At 38.5% G+C, this 23153-nt stretch overlaps 1 protein-coding gene across 1 annotated transcript in view; it reads right to left on the reverse strand.

The window, feature by feature from the left end:
* LOC108713497 (copine-2-like) overlaps positions 1–23153 on the reverse strand; it is a 95602-nt gene that overhangs the window by 13842 nt on the left and 58607 nt on the right. The window contains exons 4-11 of the mRNA XM_018257063.2: positions 20715–20789; positions 19905–19976; positions 17776–17859; positions 15812–15901; positions 14796–14894; positions 13379–13465; positions 11143–11202; positions 10522–10655 (exon numbers count right to left, since the gene is read on the reverse strand). Of these exons, the coding sequence (XP_018112552.2) occupies positions 10522–10655; positions 11143–11202; positions 13379–13465; positions 14796–14894; positions 15812–15901; positions 17776–17859; positions 19905–19976; positions 20715–20789 (701 nt within the window). The remainder of the gene's footprint in view (positions 1–10521; positions 10656–11142; positions 11203–13378; positions 13466–14795; positions 14895–15811; positions 15902–17775; positions 17860–19904; positions 19977–20714; positions 20790–23153) is intronic.

Below are 23153 nucleotides of genomic sequence, written 5' to 3' on the forward strand. Positions count from 1 at the left end.
AGGAGTGCACCCACAACCCCCCTCTTGTACGTGAGAACAACTTTCCCTTGTTTGTTATAGTTATACAGGAGCAGTGACCAGCTCCATGTTGTAGCTCCCACCCTTCCCAACTATAGTCAGGTGATCCCACTGGTGTCTAATAAAAGGGCAGTCAAGTTTGGGAGTTTTACTTTGAAAGCAGCTAGTAAGTTGCAGGTAAAACTTAGTCCCTTTGTAAAATGTATAATGAAGCAATAGAATTCTTAATGAATCAGATAAAATTTAGCATAGGACTGGCCAGATATGGGATGACTTTGACGTAGTTGGCCAGCTTAAATATATTGCAATATATGGACAAACAATCCCTGTTTTGTTTAAAGGGTAAGGCATTTTTTAGAAGCAGTATGCACAAAATGTCTCTGTCTTAAATATATTGATAATGGGTTGAGTGCAGAGGACTCTTGTTTTGTCTATATCTATATATATCTATATATCTCTCTATCTCTCTCTCTCTCCACTTTTCTTCCACTCATGGTTAGTGGTTTGCTGAAGCCATTTATTGTCAAACAACTGTGTTTACTCTTTTTAAATCATAATCACTACACAAACTATCCAAATGACCCTGATCAAAAGTTTACATACCCTGGTGATTTGGCCTGATAACATGCACACAACTTGACACAAAAGGGTTAGAATGGCTAATAAAGGTAACCATCTTCACCTGTGATCTGTTTGCATGTAATTAGTGGGTGTGTATAAAAGGTCAATGACATTCTGGACTCCTGACAAACCCTTGCATCTTTCATCCAGTGCTACACTGATGTTTTTTGGATTCTAAGTCATGGGGAAAGCAAAAGAATTGTCAAAGAATCTGCGGGAAAGGGTAGTTGAACTCTATAAAACAGGAAAGGGATATAAGAAAATATCAAAGGAATTGAGAATGCCAATCAGCAGTGTTCAAACTCTAATTAAGAAGTGGAAAATGAGGGGTTCTGTTGAAACCAAACCACAGGTCAGGTAGACAAACTAAAATTTCAGCCACAACTGCCAGATACATTGTACGGGATGCAAGGAAAAACCCACAAATAACTTCAGGTGAAATACAGGACTCTGAAAAGATGTGGTGTGGCTGCTTCAAGATGCACAATAAGGAGGCACTTGAAGAAAGATGGGCTTCAAAATCGAGTTGCCAGAAGAAAGCCATTACTACGCAAATGCCACAAAGTATCCCGCTTACACTATGTCAAACAGCACAGACACAAGCCTCAAACCTTCTTGCACAAAGTCGTTTGGAGTGATGAGACTAAAATTGAACTTTTTGGCCACAACCATAAACGCTACATTTGGAGAGGAGTCAACAAGGTCTATGATGAAAGGTACACCATTCCTACTGTGAAACATGGTGGTGGATCGCTGATGTTTTGGGGATGTGTGAGCAGGGCCGCCATTAGAAATCACGGGGCCCCGTACAACAAAATTTTTGGGGCCCCCTGGGCCCCGCCCACACTGACGACCAAGCTCCGCCCCATATCCCGCCCACATCGCAGTTAAAAGACCACACAGACATCAGCGCTAAAAAGTAACCCCCCCCCACACAAGTTGTAAAAAGCTATTGATGGTCAGGGCCCCCTTATAAAAAAAATTGGGGCCCCAAAAAAAAAAAAATTAAATTTTTTTTTTTTTTAAAAACATTGGTGGCAGGGGCCCCCTGTTAAAAAAAACTTGGGGCCCCAACAAAAAAAAATGTAAAAAAAACTAAAAAATAAACAAACATTGGTGGCAGGGGCCCCCTTCTAAGTTAAAAACAAATTGGGGCCCCAAAAAAAATTTGAAAAAAAATTAATTTTTTTTTGAAAAAAAAAAAAACATTGGCGGCAGGGGCCCCCTTATAAGTTAAAAACAAATTGGGGCCCCAAAAAAAAATTTGAAAAAAAATTAATTTTTTTTTGAAAAAAAAAAAAACATTGGCGGCAGGGGCCCCCTTATAAGTTAAAAACAAATTGGGGCCCCAAAAAAAAAATTTGGAGAAAAAAAAATTTTTTTGAAAAAAAAAAAAATGGTGGCAGGGGCCCCCTTACAAGTTAAAAAAATTTGGGGCCACCAAAAAGAAAATTAATTTTTTTTTTAAAAAAAAACCCAAAAAAAAAAAAAAGTGGCCAGGGGCCCCTTACGAGTTAAAAAAAAAATTGGGGCCCCAAAAACAAAAGTTTTAAAAAAAAGATTGGTGGCAGGGGCCTATAGAATATTAAAATAATACATTGGTGGCCAGGGGATTAAAAAAAAAAAAAAACACAAACTGGTGTTCAGTAGAATTGAACTCATGGCTTCAGTACTTCAACTTCGCCTCCTTTCGTGACTTCGGGTCTTTTCACCGCTTCAGGACTTCGGCTTCGGCTGTTTTCGTGACTTCGGGTCTTTGCGCTGCTTCAGGACTTCGGCTTCGGCTGTTTTCGTGACTTCGGGTCTTTTCGGCGCTTCGTGACTTCGGCTTTTTCCGTGACTTCGGGTCTTTTCGTCGCATCGGCTTCGGCTTTTCGGCACTTCCGCATTCGGCACTGAAGAGGCAAGACGTACGGCTCGGGCGCTCGTAAGGGGGGCCCGGATCTTCAAAAAAATGCAGCGCTGCCGGGCCCCCCTTCATGCCCGGGCCCGGTACGCTTGTCCCCCCTGTCCCCCCCTGATGGCGGCCCTGTGTGTGAGCTACAAAGGCACAGGAAATTTGGTCAGAATTGATGGCAAAATGAATGCAGTAAGTTATCAAAAAATACTGGAGGAAAATTTGCACTCATCAGCCCGGAAGCTGCGCATGGGACGTACTTGGACATTCCAACATGACAATGATCCAAAACACAAGGCCAAGACGACATGTCATTGGCTACATCAAAATAAAGTGAAGGTTCTAGAGTGGCCATCTCAGTCTCCTGACTTCAATATCATTGAGCCACTCTGGGGAGACCTCAAACGTGCAGTTCATGCAGGAACTGGAGGTTTTTTGCCAGGAAGAATGGGCAGCTTTACCGAAGATAAAGAGCCTCATCCACAACTACCACAAAAGACTTTAAGCTGTCATTGATGTTAAAGGGGGCAATACACGGTATTAAGAACTGGGGTATGTAAACTTTTGATCAGGGTCATTTGGGTAGTTTGTGTAGTGATTATGATTTAACCCTTTAAATGCCACAGAACGTAGAATCTACGTTCTGTAGCAAAGTAACTTGAAATGCCACAGAACGTAGATTCTACGTTCTGCAGCATTTGCAGATTTGGGAACGGAGGAGCGGTTTGTAAAGCCGCTCGCTCCGTTCCTGCTTGTTCCCCAGCCCCTAGGCAACGAGCCTAGGCGGGGAACAAGTGGCCCCTGGGTCGCGATCGCCCAGGGGCCCCAAGGCAGCAGCAGGCACGTGCAGCATATGTGCCCTGCTGCTGCCTGCACTTTCAGAACGGAGGAGCGGCTTTACAAGCCGCTCGCTCCGTTCTTAGTGTCCCTGCCAGCTTACCCTTCCCCTAGGCAACGAGCCTACGTAGGGAAAATGGGCCCCTGGGTCGCGATCGCCCAGGGGCCCCAATGCAGCAGCAGGCACGCAAAATAAACGTGCTCTGCTGCTGTTTGCCTGCTGCCTGCTTTTTTTGAACGGAGGAGCGGCTAAAAAAGCCGCTCGCTCCGTTCATACTCGTCCCCCAGCCCCTAGGCAACGAGCAGAAGCGGGGAACGAGTGGCCCCTGAGGCGCGATCGCCCAGGGGCCCCAAGGCAGCAGCAGGCACAATGAAATCTAGGTGCCCTGCTGCTGCCTGTGCTTCCTAGCCCTACAGCACCGCCCACTCACCAGATCCAGCAATGAAGACGATTCCAGCTCATCATGCAGCCCTCCTGGACAACCTACAGCCTGCCACCCCAGGTTAGTGCCCCCCCCCACACACACATACACACAAACACACACCCACACACACCTATTGTACTAATACACTTACATTCCCACTTATATTCACACTTACACACACATACATTCAATTTTGGGGGATCAGGGGGGGTCACATATATTCACAGCCCTTACACATGCTTGCACACACTTGCACATGCAAACAACACGCATACAACACACAATTTGCCTGTTGTACACACACATACGCTATTTTGTGTGTTTTTATTTTCTTTTATCGCATCGTCTGTATTTTTGCCTGTAAAAACTGTTTTATTGCCATTGCGAATAGCGTATTTGCTAATTGCACCGCGCAATACCTTTTGTATGTTATTTCGGTGATTATATTGCAATTTCAGTGATATTTGTACATTTTTAGCCATTTTATTGCATGTTTAGCCATTTTATTTCATTTTCAGCTTTGCGTAGGTGTTGTTCGCTTATTTCTATCTGTAAAACCTATTTAGCTATGCTAAAATAATCAAACTTTGATTCTGACCGTTAATTACATTAGGCTAAAAAAAAAAAGCCATTGATTTTTGTGGTTTTGTTGGATTTTACTGATTTTATACCATTTGGCTCAGTTCTATGTTACTTCGTTTTGCCCATGGAAATTTTGTCTGCTATAGATTCATTTGGGGGTCTCTGTGCGCCACATAGTTTGGTATATCTATACATATTGGGCATCAAAGTATTCAGTAGACCCCTGGCGTTCATATTTAGGATGTTTTATGCTGATACGTTACGAAATGTGGGGCATATAATGGGGTAAAATTCAAGCTTTCTGACGATTTTCAGAAATTTGATAAAAACCGTTATGTTCAGCATTGCTTTGCAGTTTGGCAGTATGCAGTAGAAACACATATTTACCCATATTGGATTTGTCAGAATGTGTACTTTCTAAAAATATATGGTTTTCTGGGGTTTCTGTACTGTTAGGGGGGTCTAATGTCGCATAATACACACACCAGGTGCTTATATTGCAGCAGCCAGCGCGTCAGCTGTGAAAATGTATATACAGTATTGTCATTTGGGGGTCTCTGTGCGCCACATAGTTTGGTATATCTATGCATATTGGGCATCAAAGTGTTCAGTAGACCCCTGGCGTTCATATTTAGGATGTTTTATGCTGATAAGTTACGAAATGTGGGGCATATAATGGGGTAAAATTCAAGCTTTGTGACGATTTTCAGAAATTTGATAAAAACCGTTATGTTCAGCATTGCTTTGCAGTTTGGCAGTTTGCAGTAGAAACACTTATTTACCCATATTGGATTCGTCAGAATGTGTACTTTCTGAAAATATATGGTTTTCTGGGGTCTCTGTACTGTTAGGGGGGTCTAATGTCGCATAATACACACACCAGGTGCTTATATTGCAGCAGCCAGCGCGTCAGCCGTGAAAATGTATATACACTATTGTCATTTGGGGGTCTCTGTGCGCCACATAGTTTGGTATATCTATGCATATTGGGCATCAAAGTGTTCAGTAGACCCCTGGCGTTCATATTTAGGATGTTTTATGCTGATACGTTACGAAACGTGGAGCATATAATGGGGTAAAATTCAAGCTTTGTGATGATTTTCAGAAATTTGATAAAAACCGTTATGTTCAGCATTGCTTTGCAGTTTGGCAGTTTGTAGTAGAAACACTTATTTACCCATATTGGATTCGTCAGAATGTGTACTTTCTGAAAATATATGGTTTTCTGGGGTCTCTGTACTGTTAGGGGGGTCTAATGTCGCATAATACACACACCAGGTGCTTATATTGCAGCAGCCAGCGCGTCAGCCGTGAAAATGTATATACAGTATTGTCATTTGGGGGTCTCTGTGCGCCACATAGTTTGGTATATCTATGCATATTGGGCATCAAAGTGTTCAGTAGACCCCTGGCGTTCATATTTAGGATGTTTTATGCTGATAAGTTACGAAATGTGGGGCATATAATGGGGTAAAATTAAAGCTTTGTGACGATTTTCAGAAATTTGATAAAAAACGTTATGTTCAGCATTGCTTTGCAGTTTGGCAGTTTGTAGTAGAAACACTTATTTACCCATATTGGATTCGTCAGAATGTGTACTTTCTGAAAATATATGGTTTTCTGGGGTCTCTGTACTGTTAGGGGGGTCTAATGTCGCATAATACACACACCAGGTGCTTATATTGCAGCAGCCAGCGCGTCAGCCGTGAAAATGTATATACAGTATTGTCATTTGGGGGTCTCTGTGCGCCACATAGTTTGGTATATCTATGCATATTGGGCATCAAAGTGTTCAGTAGACCCCTGGCGTTCATATTTAGGATGTTTTATGCTGATAAGTTACGAAATGTGGGGCATATAATGGGGTAAAAATCAAGCTTTGTGACGATTTTCAGAAATTTGATAAAAAACGTTATGTTCAGCATTGCTTTGCAGTTTGGCAGTTTGTAGTAGAAACACTTATTTACCCATATTGGATTCGTCAGAATGTGTACTTTCTGAAAATATATGGATTTCTGGGGTCTCTGTACTGTTAGGTGGTCTAATGTCGCATAATACACACACCGGGTGGTTATGTTGCAGCAGCCAGCGCGTCAGCCGTGAAAATGTCTATACATATTGTCATTTGGGGGTCTCTGTGCGCCACATAGTTTGGTATATCTATGCACATTGGGCATCAAACTATTTAGTAGACCCCTATGTTTATATTTAGGATGCTTTATGCTGGTAATGATACATGGACAATACGTTGCTGGAAAGTTGAAGCTTTGAGGCAATTTTCAGATATTTCACCAAAACCGCCAAATTTGGCAAAGCCTTGCGACTCAGTAGTTTGGAGCAGAAAGGCATGGGTACCCATTTTAGATTCTGTAGAATGTGTACTTTCCAAAAATGTATGGGTTTGGGGGGTAAACATATATTTCTGTGTTTTTACCCCACAAAAATGCAGACAATGTGCTGATTTTTCATTAGCTGACGTTACCCACAGGACAATTTGTATGTGCTAACTTCATTTTGGGGCCTCTAAATGCCATATACTTTGGTAAACCTATGCACAGTGGGCACCAAACTGTTTGGAGGAACCCTGGCAATCACAATTTGGGTGCTTTTTTGTGATACGTAATGATACATGGGTGATATGATGCTGGATAGTTGAAGCATTGAGGCAGTTTTCAGATATTTCACCAAAACCGACAACTTTGGGAAAGCCTTGCGACTCAGTAGTTTGGAGCAATAAGGCATGGGTACCCATTTTAGATTCTGTAGAATGTGTACTTTCCAAAAATGTATGGGTTTGGGGGGTAAACATATATTTCTGTGTTTTTACCCCACAAAAAATGCAGTTAATGTGTTGATCTTTCATTAGCTGAAGTTACCCACAGGACTATTTGTATGCACTAACTTCATTTTGAGGCCTCTAAATGCCAGATACTTTGGTAAACCTATGAACAATGGCCACCAAACTGTTCGGAGGAACCCTGGCAATCATATTTAGGGTGCTTTTTCTTGGTGCATAACGATACATGGGTGATATGGTGCTGAGAAGTTGAAGGTTTGAGGCAATTTTCAGATATTTCACCAAAACCGACAATTGTGGGAAAGCCTTGCGACTCAGTAGTTTGGAGCAGAAAGGCATGGGTACCCATTTTAGATTCGGTAGAATGTGTACTTTCCAAAACTATATGGGTTTTGGGGGGCAAACATATATTTCTGTGTTTTTACCCCGCAAAAATGCAGTCAATGTGTTGATTTTTCATTAGCTGAAGTTACCCACAGAACTGTTTGTATGCGCTAACTTCATTTTGGGGCCTCTAAATGCCAGATACTTTGGTAAACTTATGAACAATGGCCACCAAAATGTTCAGAGGAACCCTGGCAATCATATTTAGGGTGCTTTTTCTTAGTACGTAATGATACATGGGTGATATGGTGCTGGGAAGTTGAAGCTTTGAGGCAATTTTCAGATATTTCACCAAAACCGACAACTTTGGGAAAGCCTTGCGACTCAGTAGTTTGGAGCAGAAAGGCATGGGGACCCATTTTAGATTCGGTAGAATGTGTACTTTCCAAAAATATATGGGTTTTGGGGGTAAACATATATTTCTGTGTTTTTACCCCACAAAAATGCAGTCAATGTGTTGATTTTTCATTAGCTGAAGTTACCCACGGGACTGTTTGTATGCGCTAACTTCATTTTGGGGCCTCTAAATGCCAGATACTTTGGTAAACCTATGAACAATGGCCACCAAACTGTTTGGAGGAACCCTGGCAATCATATTTAGGGTGCTTTTTCTTGGTGCGTAACGATACATGGGTGATATGGTGCTGAGAAGTTGAAGCTTTGAGGCAATTTTCAGATATTTCACCAAAACCGACAATTGTGGGAAAGCCTTGCGACTCAGTAGTTTGGAGCAGAAAGGCATGGGTACCCATTTTAGATTCGGTAGAATGTGTACTTTCCAAAAATATATGGGTTTGGGGGTAAACATATATTTCTGTGTTTTTACCCCACAAAAATGCAGTCAATGTGTTGATTTTTCATTAGCTGAAGTTACCCACGGGACTGTTTGTATGCGCTAACTTCATTTTGGGGCCTCTAAATGCCAGATACTTTGGTAAACCTATGAACAATGGCCACCAAACTGTTTGGAGGAACCCTGGCAATCATATTTAGGGTGCTTTTTCTTGGTGTGTAACGATACATGGGTGATATGGTGCTGAGAAGTTGAAGGTTTGAGGCAATTTTCACATATTTCACCAAAACTGACAATTGTGGGAAAGCCTTGCGACTCAGTAGTTTGGAGCAGAAAGGCATGGGTACCCATTTTAGATTCAGTAGAATGTGTACTTTCCAAAAATATATGGGTTTTGGGGGTAAACATATATTTCTGTGTTTTTACCCCACAAAAATGCAGTCAATGTGTTTGATTTTTCATTAGCTGAAGTTACCCACGGGACTGTTTGTATGCGCTAACTTCATTTTGGGGCCTCTAAATGCCAGATACTTTGGTAAACCTATGAACAATGGCCACCAAAATGTTCAGAGGAACCCTGGCAATCATATTTAGGGTGCTTTTTCTTAGTACATAATGATACATGGGTGATATGGTGCTGGGAAGTTGAAGGTTTGAGGCAATTTTCACATATTTCACCAAAACCGACAATTTTGGGAAAGCCTTGCGACTCAGTAGTTTGGAGCAGAAAGGCATGGGTACCCATTTTAGATTCTGTAGAATGTGTACTTTCCAAAAATATATGGGTTTGGGGGGTAAACATATATTTCTGTGTTTTTACCCCACAAAAAATGCAGTCAATGTGTTGATTTCTCAGTAGCTGAAGTAAAGTCCTGATCAATTTGGATGTGCTAACTTCATATTGGTGTCTCTAAATGCCAGATACTTTGGTAAACCTATGCATAATGGGTATCAAACTGTTCAGTGGACCCCTGGCAATCATATTTCAGGTGCTTTTTCTTGGTACCTAATATAGTTTGGGATATGCGGAGCAGCAAAATAAAACCTTTGCAATGATTTTTCAGAATTTTGAATTTTTTTTTGAAAAACCGCTATGTTCAGACAAGCTTTTATGTTTGGTAGTTGGGATTAGAGAGACATAGTTACCCATTTTGTAATCGGCAGAATGTGTACTTTTCAAAAATGCATGGTTTTCTGGGGTAAACCTACGGTTTCAGGAGTTTTTGCCTTGGAATCTAAAGCATGCCGTTTTCTGCCTTAGTGCTTTCAAAATTCGGCAATATACTGCCGGGAGTTTTTGAGGTACAGAAGTCCTAAATCTCCCTAAAACTATACATATCTGGTATTGGCACGTTCGAGAGACATAAGGCTTTCCAAATCAGTTGGATTTTCATCCGTAAAATGAAATATTTTTCTGGTATAAATTGATATACGATGAAAAATGGTAATTTTTCATTTTTTTTTGGTATTTAGCACTATAAATTTTTTTGCACAGGTGGAAATACATGAAAACTCAGGCAGATTTAGAAAGCTCAGTTTCTACCGAAAAAAACAATGTATAGTTTTCCTAGGTAAACTATAGGTTTCCCCTCAGAAAATGCCCCTAAAGTGAGAGAGCACAAAATGTTTCAAAAACGGCTGGCATTTCGCGTAACCAAAATGTGAAATTCTGCTGGCACTTAAAGGGTTAAAAAGAGTATACACAGTTGTTTGACAATAAATGGCTTCAGCCAACCACTAACCATGAGTGAAAGAAAAGTTTTTGTGTTATCATTCATATTCTCTGAAAAATGGTTAAGAAATCATAAATTCTGCCAGGGTATGTAAACTTATAATCACAACTGTATATAGCCAGAAAGAGGCATAGGTGGTAGGCCAGACTGAGCTGATTTGATAATTTGACCCCCACGCCAAGAATGGTTTGACCTAATTCAGACCTATCAAGTACTGCATGACCTACCTGATGAATATCTGACTAATGGCTGACCAGAAATCGGTCAGGCAGGTTGTCATTCTGGCTCCATACACAGACCATAAACTGCTGACTCAGCCTGGGGTGGCCAGGTTTTTGTTATGTAAGCCCATATTGGCAATACAAAACTACAAGTGGTTAATAAATATGCAATTAGTGTTAAAAACTAGCGTCATCCGATAATTCTCTACTTACGAATCGTAATCTTGAATAATCTGTCCAACAGACCATAGTGCAGACAGGTATTCATTAGTTCCCATGGGGTTAATGTGATGCAGAGATGATGAATCTCGAGGGTTTCCATTTGATGCAGTGAAATCAATTCCAACCTAAGTTTAAAAACAGTTTTTACGTTTATGGAAACTTTCCAGAATATTACAGACCACCGGACAACAAAGGCACTACATTGTCCATCTTTTCTCCATCAGCTTAGTTATTCAGTACAGGTATGGGACCTGTTATCCAGAATGCTCAGGACCTTGGGTTTTCTGGATAATGAATCTTTCTTAATTTAGATTTCTATACCTTAAGTCTACTAAAAATCATTTAAACATTAATTAAACACAGTAGGCTTGTTATGTCTCCAAAATGGATTAATCAAATCTTAGTTGGGATCAGGTAAATTGTACTGTTTTATTATTACAGAGAATAAGGAAATCATTTAAAAAATTTTTTAATTATTTGCATAAAACATGTGGGAGAATGCCTTCCTGTAATTTGGAGCTTTCTGGATAACAGGTTTCCATAAAACGGATCCCATACCTGTAGTTTTGCACACTAGAAATAACAGTGGTATCACATAGGGACTTGACTTACTGTAAACATTAGCTGACATCCTCCAAGTATATAATCAAGAAATGAGTAATCTCTTGTTATCTGAAAGAATAATATGTAAAACTTAATAAAGGGAATGTACAAAGAGAATAAAGTGGCAAGTGGCTTTTCACAAGGAACAGTACCGGTAACTGAATTAAATGAATCTAGTAATGCTGTAATATAACAAACCCAGGAAAAATGTACAGTATAATATGGTTACACTTGGAAGCTATGCCATGTCTCTATGCTATGTCTAGCTCTGTGGGGGATGAATATGGAGAATAAGGCAATCTTAATCAATAATCAGATATGCCAAAATCTGATGTTTACTTTCCAATAATGTAAAACTGTAAAATCTTACTAGCTAGTTAGTTACTATTGACTACAAGACCTGGACTTTTTATTTATTCATCTTTATCCAATTGCAACGCCCATCATTCCTAGTACGGTACCTGAAGATCAAAGTTTAGGTCTTGACGTATGAGCTCTATACATTTTTGATATGTGACTCAAAGGGACAGTAAACCCCCTTTTTCAACATGGGTTTATTAAATAGGGTTTCTGCTGAACATATTTTATTCTAATTGTTATAATTAAGAAATATCTATGGTTGTTGTTATAACTGGCACTAAAGAAGAAAATGTATTTTGTTTCACTATAGCTCTTCCTGTAACTTCCTGGTTCCAATGAGTGGAGAAGCTAATACAATTAATTACCAGTCCACCAAGAAGAAGTCCTCTGATAATGAGCTGCTCAAAGCTTGTAGTTTAGGGAAAGGAGGGGTTTATAAAAACAGTGCTGAACAAATTGCCCTCTTTATAATGGGAGAGAAGGAGGACGTTCAGTGAAAAAAAAATTCAAGTCAGTGCTTTGGCAAAAAATAGAAAACATGGATTTTTTTTAAATTGAAAGAATAGGCAGAATGTATGAGTTCATTTTAAGCAAAGGTGTTTTTAGGTTTATGTTGAGACATAGATTTCTCACTCATAGTAAATGGTTACTGATCACTGGCCAATGGAAAAATGATACTGGGCACATGAGTAAGCTGGACTGAGGCAGTAACCCCAGAGTAGTCAGAAAAGCAGAGTCAGAGGAACTGAATGGAACTGTAAGCAGTGCTATGCTTTTCAAGACACTAGCACAGCTGGGTAAAAAGCTTCTGACAGCAAAGACAAGCCTCCTGGGCTGGTTATATTTTGACTAGAGATATAGGGCCCCACTGGGTAGTGCAAATTTACATAAATTGCGTAACTTACAAAAACTCTATAGGGGCAGATTTACTAAGGGTCGAAGTGAAGTGAATTTTCGAAGTTAAAAACCTTGAATTTCGAACTATTTTTTGGGTACTTCGACCATCGAATAGGCCTGAATTCGACTTCGATTCCAAGTAAAAAAAAGTTTGACTTTGAAAATCGAAGTACTGTCTCTTCAAAAAAGTTCGACTTCGACACTTTGCCACCTTAAACCTGCCAAATTGCTATGTTAGCCTATGGGGACCTCCTAGAACCTATAGCCAACATTTGGCTAAGGTTTTAGAAGTCGAAGTCAAATCGTACAATCAACGATTTTACTTCTACCGAAAACGGCCATATTCGATTAAAAAATACTTCGACTTCGAATATCGAAGTAATGCAATTAGATGGTTGAATTTCGACGTTTTTTACACTTCGAAATTCAACCCTTGATAAATCTGCCCCTATGTGACTTACATAGAAATTTAAGTATCAAGAAATGACAGCGCAGAGCAGCTTGATAGAGGCAGGTGTGCTAATGCCCTTGATAATATAAAACAAATAGTAAATTCAGGCAATTGCTGCTCTGGGCAAACCAAAAATTGCAGCTGCACACTTATGAGATCAATTAATCAAAATGTGTAATTACAGCTCACTACAGAAAAACTCACTCGTTTCGATTCATTTCCATGGGATTTTTAGAAGTGTATTTATCAATGGGTGAAAGTTACAGTTCATCATTTGATCAAAACACTCCTAAAAATTCCATAGGAATAATCTCACATTTTGATAAAGCTTGTCCTTAATCAGGGACTATCCCTATAGGAATTATGCACTGACTGCACTCCAGCATCTCTGCACCTCCTCTGGATGAGTTTTTCTTTTATATGTATATGGATATATAATCCTGAAAAGTAGCAATGCCTGCCTAAAAACACTCTTTCATATAAGAATAAAAAAAATGTTCCTTTCAAAAGTTAACAAGTAATTTAGAGCTGTTTTACCTTGCAAGATTTAATAATTATTACTCCTGAATTTTTATAGCTTCGTTTTTTCTTCTGTTTTTTTGGATTGATACATTCAAACTCTACCTGTTACAGGGGGGGAAAAGAAAAGAAAATGATCAAACAAGGGGATGATAACCTCTTATGATCTCCTTTAAAATAATTAAATGTGGTTTTCCGCCACATACTCTGGTTACAAACAGGTTAATTGGCTCCTGATTTAACTGACCATAATGTATGCTAATGAGACAGAAACATTATAGTGTAAGCTTCACTGAAGCACAGAATGGTGGGAATGATGTATGATGTCTATTGGAGAAGGGTAAATTGAGCTAATTATATGACCATAGGGGTAATTTACAACTGTAGCACAGGGTGCAAAGTGCTATTTTGAACTTAATCGTTATTTTACCCAAAATGCAGTGTTTCCCCCCCTCATAATATGGAGAAGCTGCATTGTGGGTAAAAACATGAAATTGCATTTTGTATACTGCACTTGTGGTCATACATTAACTGTATTGTCAAAAAATGAATTACCTGCAGCACAATATCCCATTTTCCTACGTGTGTGCAAGCCTATTAACTCATTCCACACTAGGAACCCTATAGCTACCTCTGCATATTCCAAATTAGCATTATGAAGGCTAAAAGAGAACTGTGAACACAGCGTGGTTAAAAATTTTTCTACTTGTGTGACAAAAAGTCACGTATTTTAAAGGTCAGGGCACACGCTCAGATTCTGGGAGATTAGTCTCCCGGCAACTTCAGACAACTTCGGGAAACGAATTGATCCAAGTGCCATCCCGCTGGCAATTTACATTCTAGACGGCGGGAGGCAATTCGGGGAGATTAGTCGCCCTGAAGAAGAGGAGATTTGCCGCCGGGTGACTAATCTCCCCAGATCTGAGCATGTGCCCAGACCCTAAGGATTCTGGTTAGGTTTGGTTTGGCCAGGCACTTGGATTTGTCCGAATCCTGCTGAAAAAGGCTGAATTTGGTGCGTCGCTAAAAACAATATATTTGAACCCTTACAGAGCATTTGTTTTTTAGATGGGGTCAGTGACCCCCATTTAAAACCTGGAAAGAGAAAGAAGAAAGCAAATAATTAAAAAATATATATAAAAAAATATAACATACTAAATGTTAACTTAAAGGGGAACCACCTTAATTTGGATTGGAAGGCAAGAGGAAGGTATTGGCACATAATGCAATATATCTATGGAAGTGCAAGTACCTTTATTGAGTAACCTTTTTCCAGTAACAGCACACAGTATAGGGCTTGGAGGTCCTTCATTTTTCTTGTTATGAAATAACCAGCAAACTCAGATGCATCAGCTTCCCGTTGAAAACAAGAAATATTTAGCAAAACTCAATTCAGCCCAATACAAGTTTCCAGGCTAGGGATGTATGTACTTACAGGTTGGAAATCACGAGCCTCACACATTTTGATCGCAGTGGTCTGAAATTCTCCAATAAAATCATGTCCTCCGTCATTATCATAGTCAAAGCACACGACCTTGGAAGGAAAATCAAACAGTTTCTTTATACAAGGGCCTTAGCTACAGTTACTAAGGTTTGTTAGCAGAGCAGCATGTGGAGATTCCCCTGCCTGGTTAATTACTGGTTTAGTTATTCTCATTTATCAACCTCTGCTCAGTCAGGAACATCCTTTAATATTAAGCCAGTGGGGCTGCAGCAAGTTCAGTGAGAAAATATTTTTTTTCCAAATGGAATATTGCACAAGTCTCAGATTTATATTTTCATTGCTAGACTACAGCAGGATTATTGCAGGGAATTAATATCTGTACAGTATACAGTATTAGCATGAAGCACTATTGACCTCTAATACTGAGTGATTCATCTTATATTATAATATTACTGAATATGCCTTTAAATATATATATATATATATATATATATATATATATATATATATATATATATATATATATATATATATATATATATATATATATATATATATATGTAAAATTATCATTATTTAAACCTTTTAGCAGCAGCAGCCGCTGTACATGATGGAGTCAAGATCAAAGCCTCACGCACTAAATCTGCCCACCAGTCACTCAGTTAGTCTGGTTTTCTTTTCACAAACAGTTTGATGTTCCTGTGTCATTTGGATGATGAACACAGATCTATTTAAAAATGCTAATATTAGCAGTGCATTGGTAACAGGATAGAGCAGACCAATTATCTGGCTTGTTCTGATTTCTAACCCTGTCATTGATCTAAAAACTCCCTGTAATTATATGCTGCAGAAGTTATATTGCCCTTTAATGTCTACTAAGTAGCATTATATCAACTAGACCACAAAGCATAATAAAGGATTTCTCAAATCTCCAAAACTCAAAATATATACTTTTTTTTTTGTTATTTACAAGGTTGAATTATTGTTACTTTTTGTCCTTTATTTACCTTTATAGGCTTCTCAATGTCTCCATTACACAAAGACTGTAAGGGAACTGTAAATGGCTTCCATACTGGGTCCAGAGTGTATTTTATAACCTTGAAGTAAAAGAAAAATGCTCATGCTGACTGCAAATGAAAACACTTTAGATTTTACATGTCTGTGCGCATAATGCAAACACATCGCTATTGTGTAATTACAGGAAATCCAGTGCTTGCTAATTGTGCATGATTAATGTAAGATGTAGCTACTTATCTGTGTGCAGTCACTCCCCCAAAGAATATGTATCCACTCAAATGCGTAAAGTAATATCCAATTCATGTATTTAGATCCCTTCATCAGGCAGGTCTGTTTGACTCACAAATGCCTTCAATGGCAATGATTAATTCATTTTTTCCCCTTTTTATAAGTGTAAGTAAAATATTAATGCTAACAACACACATGGCATTTGGATCAACTCTTACAACTCTCCTGTGTAGCCCCATAAGACCATTAGAAGAACCCAGCAGGGGGCATGGCCAAGCAGCCAAGGAAGTTGGAATAATTTCACTAGGAACAAGGCTTTTGAAAACCTTCTGGAACAGGCACAGATTCAGCAATAACCCCCAAGTGTTGTTTTATGGTAGGTATCTATACAGATTATATCTGTCATACAGATTATAACAGCATACTTATATCCTTGTACTATGCACAAATCAGGCAATATTTTTGTTGTGTTTTGAATTCCTACCCATGAATAAAAAATGTAACTATTTATATTTATTTTAAATCAACAATTTAGAATATTAATTTATACCTTGGAAGGTTATACTTTGGCCTTAATATCTCTAATTGTTTCATACTTTGTTTTTCTCTTCTTCTTCCCACCTCTCTCCCCCTTTACCTTTTCTCTGTTTTTTTAATTTTCCCTTATTGTGTGCATTCCTAACATTATCTATCTTTTCACTGAAATTTTCTTTTTTTCATATTTTGCCGTTGTCCTTTACTCCACTTTACACCCTGGCCCTCTTCATCTTCTCTAAAGCTCTCCCTTTTTCTGGGGCTCTCTTCTTTTCTCTCTTTTCCTTTTTATTTTCTACTTTGCTACATTTTTCTCTTGTTCTTCTTGTATATACAGGTAAGTCTTTTTAGAGAACAATAGTACTGGTGTATGTTTGCCATCCAATTTATTTGGTCTTTTGGGTACCCGCTAAAAGATCACATTTGGGCTTGTATTGTCCAATTTTGTTAATGTTGCTGCTGACCAAACTGGTTGATCTGTCTTTGTATAATGAGCTATAGAGAAAGCAGAAAACATAATCATAATCACTGCTGCAGCTGGCTGATAAAAAGCTAATCACTGGCAGATGCAAATCTGCATAGTATTGATAGATGAGTCCCAAACTAAAGAGAATCCTTGCTCTTGATTCTTTTTTTTTTGTTTCTTAATAGATAATAGATTCAGAAGCATACTGAAATAATACGATAATGCCCCTTTTAAGTGTATATTATTACCCATTCAGATTGCTCGGATCTGGGACCTGGTGTTTTCTGGATAAGGGATCTGTAATTTGGATCGCCAATCCCAAATTTGGCTCTGCCTCCAATAAGGATGAACTGTATCTTAGTTAGAATGAAGTACAAGGTATTTTTACAGTGAAAGGAAATATTGTTTTAAAATGTGAATTCTTTGATTAAAATTGAGTCAATTGGAGATGCTTTCCTGTAATTTGGAGCTTTCTGGATAATGGATCCCATACCTGTACAATTATCTGTGAAAATGCTGAGCATCGCAGCATTTGATTTTGTTAATAACTGACCCTTTCTAAATTTATACAAGGTGTCATTAGCTGACCCAGAAATGTACATGATCAAATCATTATTTTAAGTCAAAATTCACAGCCATAAGGTCTGTTCTCTTACCACATTTGAAGATCCTGAAGCATCAGCCTTTTATGAAAATAATAAACCATAAAGTATCAGTCTAAATTACCTCTGTCCTGTGGACCAACATCCATTTTCCATCGTCCCCTTGCTTATAAAACTCTAAAAATGGATCAGACTTTCCAAAGAGATCCTGTAGAAGGTACCAACAAGAATAGGTGTAAGATGATTCACTGACAGTGTGACTAGTAAATGAATAGAAAGGACATTATGTACTGACTGTATGAGGACAAACAACCATAAGATTTTAATATACAGAAGCTGCATTTAACAAATATGAACACTACAATAAATGTTGGGAAAAAAACAACAATCTGGAAGGCAAAATTTTGGAAATGAAAATCACATTGCGGCAGAGGCTAACCACCCAAAAAGGTTTTTCAATCATATTATGGGGGTTGAAAATGTGGCTCCTTTAAATAACTGTACCAGTATGGTTGTAACAGATAACGAAAAGGCAAATGTGCTAAATCAGTTCTTCTCTGCAGTGTATACAATAGAGGAGTCAGATTTCCCAGACCCACCTCATAGCTGCACTGATGGTTCAGCTCAGTCTAGTCTGTGGCTGACTCAGGATATGGTTCATAAAGCTTTACTAAAAAGTAATGTGAACAGGGCCAGATAGAATACCCCTTTGGGTTCTAAGAGAGTTTAGTTCAGTTTTAGACCGACCTTTATGTCTGATTTTCTCAGACTCACTTTTATCTGGTGTGGTACCTATGGATTGGAGGAAAACTGATGTAATTCCTATATTTAAAAAGGGATTATGATCTCAGCCTGGCAATTATAGGCTTTTTAAGGGATCACATTCAAAATATTGTCCTAGTGAATGGCATGATGAGCAACAATCAGCATGGCTTTATAAAGCATAGGTCATGTCAAGACGAATCTGATTGCTTTTATGATGAGGTAAGTAAGATGCTGGACAGCAGGGGAACAGTAGATGAGATCTAATTGGGGCTGTTGGGCTTAATGAAATCATTTGAACATGGATAGGAAAATGGCTACAGAAGGTGGTTGTTAATGGTACATTCTCTACTTGGTTCTTAGTGGGGTCCCTCAGGGCTCTGTATTGGGCCCACTTTTATTTAACTTATTCATTAATGACTATGGGGAGGGTATTGTAAGTAATGTATCACTGTTTGCAGATGACATAAAACTGTGCAAGCTCAATTAATTCCATCCAGTATGCGACATCCTTGCAACAGGATGTTGACAAACTGGCAATCTGGGCGACAAAGTGGCAGTTGAGATTTAATGTTGATAAATGTACAGTCATGCACCTGGGATGTAAAAATATGCAAGACACATACTCTTAATGGGACTGCACTAAGCAAATCCATAATGTAAAAGGACCTTAGTGTCCTTTGTAGATAATAAACTTGGCTGTAGCAAGCAATGCCAGTCAGCAGCATCAAGGGCAAACCAGGTCTTGAGCTGTATTAAAAGGGGCATAGATTGGCTGTACAGAACACTGGTAAGTCCCCATCTAGAATATGCCATGCAGTTTTGGTCTCCAGTGCTCAAACGGGACATTATTGAATTAGAGAGGGTACAAAGAAGGGCAACTAAGCTGGTAAAAGGTATGGAAACTCTTAGATATGAGGAAAGACTGGCCAAGTTGGGGTTGTTCACTCTGGAGAAGAGGTGCTTAAAGGGGGATATGATGTATAAATATATAAGGGAATGGTACAATAACCTCTCTAATACTTTATTTACTAGGTTGTGTTTCCAGCTGACAAGAGGGCATCCATTCTGATTACAAGAAAGGAGGTTCTGGCTAAATATTCGGAAGGTATTTTTTACATGAGAGCTGTGAAGATTTGGAATTCTCTCCCTGAATCAGTCATACAGGCTGATACACTAGATAGCTTTTAGAAGAGGTTGTAGAGCTTTTTAGCAAATGAGGAAATACAGGATTATGAAAGATAGCTCATAGAACAAGTTGATCCAGGTACTGGTCCGATTGCTATCTTGGGAGTCAGAAAAAGAGTTTTGCACCCTCTGAGGTAAATTGAAGAGGCTTCAAACAGGTGTTTTTTTGCCTTCCTCTGGATCAACTAGCAGTTAAACAGATTATATATAGAAAGTTGAACTTGGTGGACGTGTGTCTTTTTTCCGCCTAACTTACTATGACTATGACTAAAACATGGCAGAAAGCGCTGATGATGCCCACACCTTTTTGTCCAGCTTCCTCCCAGCCATGCACAGTGTTATCACCCTGTTGTCAGATAGTTCCTGGGCAATTACCTGAAAAACAGATAAATCAGTTGCATGGATATAAAGACTTTTTAGCACGTCCATTAACAGAGCAGAAACATGTAAGACATGCACAGCATGCATCAAACTGGCTTTCTATGCCATTTGTAGATATTATACATAAAGCCTATTAACTTCTTCTGAACACAAATTACCTTAAACTGGTATATGAAACCTACAATTTCCAAATTAGGATAAGAATCAATGCCCTAGACAAAAAAAGGAGTACTAGTAAATTAATCTGTGCTTGATATAAGCACCAAGTGTTTGTGTCCTATATATGAGTATCTACTGACTGACAGATGCCAGTGTTCCGGGGTTTGCAGATTTCATATTAAATAAAATGACACCATTTTTGTTATTAAGAACAAAATTATCCCAATTGTATTATTCTTTGCCAACCCTACTGGCAGGGAAGGGATGAAATGAAACTCTTCTGCACAGAGTCATTACATCTTACAATGCTCACGTTGTTTACAACACTGATGACATAATGAAAGAATCAGTGCACTCGTGTCTGTCTCATGCATAGAGGGACCTGCAGCATATTGTTATCCTGACGCTCTGTTATCTTGTTGCTACGTTACTGTTGCTACGATGCAGATTTTTGCCTTTTACTAGAAACAGAATGATTGCTACCACTGGAATAATCAACCTATTATCGCAGTGTGAGGTTCAAATAGCTTTTAAAAATGACACAAGCAGTACAGAAAAAGAAAGCCGCTATACCGTTATGACTCCCTTCCCTGCTGGCTTTCCGTTCCCCAGAATCAGAGGTCGTGTTATCTTCTTGCTGGATACAATCTGGAGAAATTAAAGACAACAATCGCTTTAAATGGGAGGCAATTATAATATTTTAAGACCATTTGTTATATGATGATATGGTACATATTACACATTCGTATTAAATACTGCTTACATGGAGAACACTGTACAGTACATCTAAAGCGTATTATGCACATTATGTACATAAATGCAGGTATTTTATATATATAATGCCATGCTTGCTCCTTGCTGATATTCAATACGTACCTTCATTTTACAGGCAGATTTCGTGTTATGGTCAGTACATTAATGGCAATAGACTACATAAGTATTTCTCTTGATTTTGAACTGTTATACAATAATAAAAATCTTAAAGGAGTTTGGAGGTACAAAAGATAAATTCCATGGTTAATACAGTCATACGAAAATAATAATAATAGTCAGGATTATAAACTCCACTTAACTGTTACTAAAGACAGCAATATTTTAAAACAATTTGCATATGTTCTTCATTTTTTATTTTTGTGGTTTTTAAATTGCTTGACTTTTTGTTCCTCAGCTTACCCTAGCAACCAGGCAGTGGTTTTAATAAGAGAATGGAATATGAACAGGAGAGACCTAGATAGAAAGATATGTAATTTTTATGGGTATTGACCTACAAGGGTCAGTGACCCCCCCATTTGAAAGCTGAAAAGAGGCTAAAGGGGAGGCAATTAATTCAAAATCTATAAAAATGAAGACAAATTGAAAAGTTACAAAGAGTAAATTATGCTATAACATAAACTATACCCCCAATTTAATACTTGAGCAACAGATAATTTATATCAAATTAAGTGGCATAGATAAAGAATCTTATCAAACTGGAATATATATTAAAGTAAATCTTGCCCTTTTACATCTCTTGCCTTAAACCACCATTTTGTGATGGTCTCTGTGCTGCCTCAGAGATCATCTGACCAGAAATAACACAGCTCTAACTGTAACAGGAAGAATTGTGGAAGCAAAATACAGAACTCTGTCTGTTAATTGGCTCATGTGGCCTAACATGTATGGTTTATTTGGTGTGTGCACTGTGAACCGTACAATCCCAGGGGGTGGACTTATTTTTGAAAATGGCAATTTTCTATTTATGATTACCAAATAGCACTGTGGCTTATACGGTACTGCTAAAAAAGTATATTATTATGAAAATGGTTTATTAACATGAAGCAGGGTTTTACGTATGAGCTGTTTTTTGCAAAATCTTTTTATAGAGACCTACATTGTTTGGGGGGTATATTTTTTCTTTAAAAATAAACTACCCTTCAACCTTAAGACCAGTTAGGATTAATACTTGTTTGCATTACATCTAGACATTAAGGGTAAGAGCACACGCTAAGATTCGGGTAGATTTAGTTGTCCGGCGACAAATCGCCTCTTCTCCAGGTGACTTCATAAAACTAAGTACTCCGAGTGCCATACCGCCGATAATTTAGATTCTAGCTTTTCGGGGAGATTAATAGGCCGAAGAAGAGGTGATTTGTCGGCGGGCAACTAAAACTCCCCCCGAATCTTAGCGTGTGCCCTTACCCTAAGAGCTAAACTAGATTTTGTAAGCTGGTCTTTGATTGACAGATTACATCATTCAAGTAGGGTGTAGTTGCATTGGTCAACATTGGACAAATAATGGGACTGAATGGAAAATCTGATGTATAAACTATATGGGAACTTTGCCATTCATCACAACACTTCTGCATCCGACAAGTCTGATGGTGTCTGACAGACCTTTTTCTCATTGAAATAAGTCTCCTCGTCTCTCTTCAAATTTTTCTCATAATTTCAATAAAATAAACTCGACCAAACGCCCATCCGCAATTTTACCTTATTTATTAATAAGAAAACTTGAAAAATTTGGTTCAGGAAAAGTCTCAATATAATAGAGCGAAAACTTGAATCATACAAAATTTCTGGATTTGGCTACTGAATCGTTCTTTTTTTTCAAGTTATCGCCTGAAAACCCAGAATTTTTAAGATTGTCATATGAAACCCAAAGCAGACCACGACATCTTCAGATTGGAAAAGGGACATCTGCCTTTGAATTCTACAGTGCCTCGACACGTTTGAGATGGGAGTATTTTCGAATTCAGACTTTTAGCAGCTTGGGGTATACTAAATCTCAAAAAATTCCATTTTTTTTCCTTCAATTCAAGTGTTCCCCTTTAAAAACCTGACAGAAACATTCAAGCTTTAATAAATAACCCCCTTGGTCACTCACAATGGTGAGCTGTACTCAATCAGTCCAGAAAACCTAAGACCAGAAAACCTAAGATGCCACAATCTATTATAAGGTTAAACGGCAGTGGGTGCAAATAGAACTAATTAGCTCTTTTCGGTACCACTGTATGCCTAAGGTTCTGTACTCCC

The sequence above is a fragment of the Xenopus laevis genome, chromosome 4L (assembly GCF_017654675.1).
Source record: "Xenopus laevis strain J_2021 chromosome 4L, Xenopus_laevis_v10.1, whole genome shotgun sequence".
Classification (NCBI taxonomy): domain Eukaryota; kingdom Metazoa; phylum Chordata; class Amphibia; order Anura; family Pipidae; genus Xenopus; species Xenopus laevis.